The sequence below is a fragment of the Lepidothrix coronata genome, unplaced genomic scaffold (genome assembly GCF_001604755.1).
Source record: "Lepidothrix coronata isolate B3197 unplaced genomic scaffold, Lepidothrix_coronata-1.0 Scaffold91, whole genome shotgun sequence".
In the NCBI taxonomy this organism is placed as follows: Eukaryota; Metazoa; Chordata; class Aves; order Passeriformes; family Pipridae; genus Lepidothrix; species Lepidothrix coronata.
Window position 1 is genome coordinate 2,381,583 of NW_016690271.1, and position 6,645 is coordinate 2,388,227.

Genomic DNA, 6,645 nt, shown 5'->3' on the forward strand with positions numbered 1-6,645 from the left:
CTTAATTGAGGCAGCCACAGGATTTCGGGCCGGTTGTAGAGGCGCCAGCATCCCTCGGTCGGAGCAGTTCCATCCTGCCCTGCCTGGCCCGGGACCAGGCGCGGAGGGCTCGGGGGTGTTTGGGCTGGGGCGGTGTCTGAGGCGAACTCACAGAATATCCCGGCTCGGAAGGGACCCACAAGGGTCGAATCCAACCGAGGGCTCCCCCAAAACGCCACGGACCGCCCTGAATTCCGCGCATTTTTGCCCCTCCGTGCCAGGGCAGGACCCTGACGGGGCCGTTCGCGCCCGCGGTAACGCCCCGTGAGGGGCAACTCGAGGCGGCGGCGGGTTTTAACCCCCCTCCGGGGCTCCCCCCGGGCCTCTCGCCGCCCAAACCGCCGCTCCCGGCGGCCGTTCCGGGCACCGGCCCAGGGGCCGTTCCGGGGCCGCCTCCCCGCGCCCCGCCCGCTCCCCCCGCGCTCGGGCCCGGCCGGTGCCACCGGGCGGTACCGGGCGGTGCCCGCGGCTCTCGCGAGAGCGGGGCGGGGCGGCCCCGGGGCGGGCGGCAGCGACGAGGAGGCGGCTCCGGAGCCCGCGGTGCCGCCCGCCTGTCACAGCGCCCGGGCCCCGAGCGCCGCCAGCACCCGGTGAGGGCCCGGGGGCCGCGGGCAGCGCCCCCGGCGAGGGGAGGGAAGGGGAGACGGGGGGACGGGAACCCGCCCGCCGCGCGGGGCTGCTCCCCGGCACCGGGCGAGGCCGGGCAGCGCCGTTCGGAAGGGGTGGGTGTGCGGCGGGACCGCGGTGCAGCCCCGCGGGGAGGCGGCGGGGCGGGCGCTGCCCGGCGGGGAGGGGCGCCCCGGGGGCAGCGCCGGGCGTTGTGGCGGCTCCCCCTGCCCCGGCCCGGGGTGCGGAGGAGCCGCAGGGCCGCGCCGGGCCGGGCCGGGCCGGGCTGGGCGGGTCCCGCCGGCCGCGCTGGGCCGGTGGCGGGCGGGGGGCGGCGGCTCCATCTCCTCCTGGCCCTCCGCTCCCCGGGTCCATGGCCCCCGAGCGCTCCATCACCCCACGGGGCTCCCTCTCCCCCCACCAGTCTCACTCTCTCCCCACCAGGGTCCATCTCCCCCCTATTGGTCTCCATCCCCCCCAGCTGGGTTCTGTTCTGCCACCGGGTTTCCGTCCCTCTCAGCTGGGCTCCATCTCCCCCCAGCCGGGCTACATGTACCCCACCGGGCTCCATCTCCCCCCGGCTGGCTCCATCCCCCCCAAACGGATCTCCATCTCCACCCCGCGTTTCCAGCACCGCCGCTCCCCGCGCCTGCCTTCACCCTCCTTAACTGGGCTCCATCTCCCCCACTGGTGCTCCATCCCCCCCAGCCGGGTCTCCGTCCCCCCGTCCGTCCCCCCGTGTCCCGCCGCTCCGTGCCCGTCCGTGCCCACCGCGGAGCCGCCCGGCGGCCGGGGCGGGCCGGGCCGTGTTGAATCAGGCGATGCGGAGCGCAGGCTGTGTCTGGGTGTGCGTGCGGAGGTGGTGAAAGTGTGGCGGGGGAGCGCGCTGGGTGTTTACTCCGGGGCTGGGCCGCTCGCAGGCAGCAGCAGCACAGCGGGGAGGAGGAGGAGGAGGAGGAAGAAGCGGCAGCAGCAGCGATGGCGCGGCTGGTGGCGGTGTGCCGGGACGGCGAGGAGGAATTCCCCTTCGAGAAGAGGCAGATCCCGCTGTACATCGATGACACGCTCACGGTGAGTGCTCCCCCCCGGGGGCCGCCCCGCGTGTTGCAATGCCCGGGCCGGGCCTTCCCCCCCGGCCGGGCCGCGCCGGCTCCTCGTTCATCGCGGGGACTTTGCGACTCTCGGCGCTTGAACTGCGCTGCCTGTGGCAACTTTGGCTTTATTTTTTTTTTTATCTGATCCGCGGCTCCCGAGGCGGGCAGGCCGCGGAAGAACGAGGGACTCGCTGCCGCGCTGGGGCCTGGGCACAACTTGTGTTGGAGCCACCGGCGTGTGCCGAGCCCAGAGGTGGAGCAAAGCCATTTTCCAGCCGAGGAGGAAGGGAGCCATGTTAACGTTAAAGCCCAGCTTAAAACCCTGTCCTTCCCCCGCTCCTGAACAGGCGAGAAAAGGCTAAAGGTGGTTGTGAAACCTTTGCCTTAAAGTCAGGCTTATTTAGCGTGCAGCGACGTGCTGCTGTGTCTGCAGGATCTGAGGGAGTTTCCCATTTCTGAATTGAAAAACGTGGTGGTTTTTTTTTGCTTTTTCTAGAATATTCAGTGGAAAAATCAGCTAAGTGCAGCCTAGAGGCTTTCTGGTCCTCCTTCTCCTGGGTTTAGAGGAAGGCTCAGAAATTGCATCGTGGGGAAACACATGGCAAAGTGAAAAAAATTCTCTGGCTAGCCAGTTGATGTTTGTTTTAATTTTTAAGGCATGAAAATAGCGGGTAGAAAATAATAGTGCACTTAGATAGTGTAATTTGGTATCTTGATTATTTGTATTTGATTTCTCTTGCTGTCAGTGTGACAGTACCTGCTGTTACTTTAAATGGTATAAAATGTGGGTGCTTTAAATTCCTGATCTCATGTTTAGTATGGAGGAATCCCTGAGTTTTATATCAGCTAACTTGGGCAACTCTGTAATATAATTTCTACTGGAAGGTGTCCTTGCTCGTTGCAGGGGGTTGGAACTGGATGATCTTTAAGGTCCTTTCAACCCAAACCATTCAGGGATTCTTCCATCTTCCAGAACAAAATAATTGAGTATCTTCAGACAGTCCCTTACCCTCCATCCAAATTATCTGTCTTGACCTCACCTGGTTTTGCTGCATCTGAAGAAAGGATCTTTGCTGTATTTTAGTTTTGATCATTTGAAGGGTGGCATATTATTAATTTACCAAACATCATCACTGTTTATGTCATCTCTGTTAACTGTGCTTATACATGAGGCAAAGTTTCCCCCACAGTTGTCCAGAACAATATCTATCTGTCCTAAAGGGATTTATGACCTGGAAAACCCAGCACTGTGCAGGAATAGTGTAAGTTTGTGGTTTTGGGTGTCTGGGTCACGCCTTTTAAGTTATTTTGCCCATCCATTCCCCATGGAGTTTTAAGCTCTTGGATTTTTCTCTCTTTATTTTATTTTCCTTGGACTCCCTAGTAAAAATTACCCACTAGCTTGTGTCATGTAGACTTGCCATGCTCTTGTTACCTTTGTTGTGTGTAATAGGTTGAGAAAGAGAGAACATTCAGCTGTACCAGGCACAGACAGATGTCTTCAGCAGGCCTAAAATTCCATTTGTGGTTTGGTCCTGGAATTTTAATGCCAGGCCCAAACTCTGTGTAATTGCACTGTGTTGTTACTGTCCTGCTGCTTTTTACACTGTCCTTGTGATTGAAAGGCTCCTCCAGCTGTAAATCAGTTTTGTATCCATCTGGAGGAGAGGCATTTATGCAAGTGCAAGTCATCCTTACCATGAAGAAATCTTATCTTGGGTCCATTTTTTTTTTCCCCTCCCATTATTATTGTTACAAAGTGCTTGGATTTCTAGGTGGTTTCTGGAGGCTTTTGTTAAATAAATCTGCAGAAGCAAGTGAATGAACTCTCAGCTTCCTTGTCTGCCATCTATAATTTATTTTTAAAATCCTTAATGAGAACAAGACGTGGAGCTGTCTTTGAAACAGAATTTTGCATCTGCAGCACTATCTGTAGAAAAATAGTGGTTATTGGTAGTAACTGGCTTCTGTTGACTTCATTTAAATCACAAATGTTACAGGTAGAGGAAGACTTAATCTTAGCTTTAAATCTAGAATCAGTGGTTGTAAATTAGGAGTGAATGGCCAGAGTGCTCTAAGCTTTGTAGTAGCACAGCAGGCAGTTGAGGTGCAGTGAGATACTCAATGGGTTGTGCACCACCACCACACTGCTCAGCTCCTTCTGGCTCAGCTAGAAATGAAAGGAGGTTTGAATATTGAACCCTTTTCATTTCTTAAGCAGCTTTTATGATTTCTAGGAGGCATTCCATTTGATGTGGTATTATGGGATTTTTTTTTTCCTTCCAGTTCAGGGTGTGATGGTGGTTGATGTTTAACCACTTAATAAAATCTCAGCAGACACATGAATTAATTTAGCCTTTGATTCTTTTGCTCTGTTGTACAAAATACCTGAGGGTGTTGTCTGATAGTGGGAGATGAAGGTGAGGGGGGAAAAAATAGGCAGATTTATCTCTTGCCTCTCTGTTATTAGCAGATAGAGCTTTTACTTTTGCTTGTAGCTCATGCCCCACAGAAACACCAAATTAACAGGGTAGGAAACCTGTAATTCTGCAGCAGAAACTGGTGCTGCTGCTTCGTGTGGATGGATCAGGGGCAAGGGAGGCTGGAAGGGAAATGCATGAGAGGTTGGAGTTGGCATTGGCTGCCCTGCACAAAGATGAGGCAGCTGTGCTGATGCTCAGATTCTGGCACAGGGGAGATCAAAATCCTGCCTCGCTTTCTGCCCCCAGAGAATCGGAGTTTATTTTGGAGCAGAGCTGAGAGCCTGTGAGAGTGTGAGTTCTCTGGAGAGAGGGGTGGCACTTAGGCAGCCAGCAGGGACTTCTGCCTTAACTGGGCAGCTGAGGGAAGGTGGAGGGAGGAAAAGGGATGAATCAGGCAATTTGGGTTGCTGTGGATCAGTATTAGTTATTCACCCAAGTTGTCGTTTTGTCTTTGGGATTTTAAAGTGAACTTTCACTGTTCATATTGACAAATTCTCTTTATTTTCAGCTTGGACAAGAACATAACTAAGCCAGGCTTTACATGTTTTTCTAGTTGCTTTCATTTTACTCCACAGTTGGATTTTCACCTGAAAATTATTTTACTGATTTCTGCCCCTCCCCAGGAAAGTGCCCTCTTTGTTTTTCAGTAATTTGATAAGAAATATTATTAATTACTTGCAAGTAATCACATTGTTCTGTAGGCTTAACATTTTACTCTGAGCCTCTTGAGAGTTGCAGCTGCAATCACACAAAACAAACTATGCCTTGGAGTACCTTGTTGGGTTAATATGGTTTTAAATTAGCCTTTGGAGGAGTCGACTCTGTCATTAAATTATTGTGGCTGTTTCTTCATAGCTTTATAAATTCACTTTGGCTGTTGGATGCATTTGGATCTCAATGTGTTGGAGTATGTTATTTTTAAAAACTGAAACAGGGTCTCAAGCCATGTAGATAATAATATAAATTCTGATGGTCCATTTAGCAACTTTTGCTTTCTCTCTGACAGCTATTTAAGAGTTGCCATTTATAAACTACCTCTAGAACATTGTATTAATGAAATATTTATTACTTTGCTGGGACATTTACTATCTTAAACAGTTACTTTTATCCTTTCTCAAGCTCCAATAAGCATGTGAAAAGTGTGAGCATTTAAGATAATTTTTGTCTTATTTCTCCCAAGAAAGTAAAACAACTGATGTTCTGTGTTTGGCTTTTTTTTTTTTTATGAAAGCTCTTTTTGAAATTTTTTTTCCTCTCTTTTTACAGATGGTGATGGAATTTCCTGATAATGTGCTGAACCTCGATGGACACCAGAATAACAGTGCACAATTAAAACAGTTCATTCAGGTAAGTACCTACTCCTGTTTTTTACTTTCCTTGGGTTTGTGCTTTTGCTTCTCAAGGGGTTGTGACTCCTGGAGTGACTTAAGACACGTCAGCACCTGTGAGCAATCCCATGTTGGTACCAAAGTGCACTGGGTTCCTTTGTTCCCTGGATTTCACAGCATTTATTACAGGTTGTCCTGTCAGGAGGACTGAAAACTTACCATGGAAACTACACTTTCTAAATACATTTTGATTCTTATTTTCCTAACTGGTTTTGAACTGCTTTTTCAAGTGGAAGTGGGCATTGCTTAAGGTTGAGTTCCTGTGATTGGTGCCGTGCCAGGGTAGAATTCACCTGCCAGTTTATACTTTATATGTAGTTGAGTAGTGAGAGATGGTTTTGTGGTACCCCTGGAGCTTTAATAATAGAAATAAAAGTGCAGCCCTGGGACACCTGTAGCAGCTGCAGGGCTGTGCCCTTGGTGTCCAGAGGAGCAGCCCCGTTGCTGCTCTGCAGTTGCACGTCCCCTCTCGTGGTTTGCCAGCATGTGCTGCATGTCAGACAGAACTGTGTTGTGAAAATAGCTCACTCCTGCTTTGCTGTGACTGGTGCCATTAATTACAGGAAAGAGGATTATTGCACAGTGATATTGCTTGTCAGATGATTTGATGGGCCTGCCTCCAGGAGCACAAACCTTAAATGTTACCTGGTGATAGCTCTATTTTCATAATGTGTTACATAAAAGGAGCTGAAAATATTTTCTCTTTTCAGCTGATGTATTGACACGTTCCATGGGTTTGCTGAGTTCTCTCATGTCGTGGGGCCTTTTCTTTCTTTCCCCAGAAGTTGTGACAAGGCATTTCTGCACTGGGAGTGTTTTGAGTGGTGTGATGTGACAATAATACAGAAAATACTATCGTGGCAGAACGTTCCCAGTGCAGATCCAGCTGTGCTTTGTGCAACCAGGGCAAAGTGACCCTCAGTCAATAAATACACTGACAGGATTCTGCTCTGACAGATGATGTTGGGAAGTGCCAGTGGTGCTGGCAGCCCAGGTGTAAATGTGTGTGTTGGAGAGTGAGGAAGGGACTGTCTC

The 6,645-nt window shown here is 51.4% G+C and overlaps 1 protein-coding gene across 6 annotated transcripts in view; it reads left to right on the forward strand.

The window, feature by feature from the left end:
- Positions 1–544: 544 nt before the first annotated feature.
- Positions 545–6,645, forward strand: part of GGNBP2 (gametogenetin binding protein 2) — an 18,532-nt gene continuing 12,431 nt past the window's right edge. For 2 of the 6 annotated variants that reach the window (XM_017821718.1, XM_017821720.1), the window contains exons 1-3: positions 545–629; positions 1,562–1,716; positions 5,489–5,569. In XM_017821718.1, the coding sequence (XP_017677207.1) occupies positions 1,624–1,716; positions 5,489–5,569 (174 nt within the window). In that variant the 5' untranslated portion in view covers positions 545–629; positions 1,562–1,623. The remainder of the gene's footprint in view (positions 630–1,561; positions 1,717–5,488; positions 5,570–6,645) is intronic. The other 4 variants (XM_017821715.1, XM_017821717.1, XM_017821716.1 and 1 more) reach the window with 2 other exon arrangements.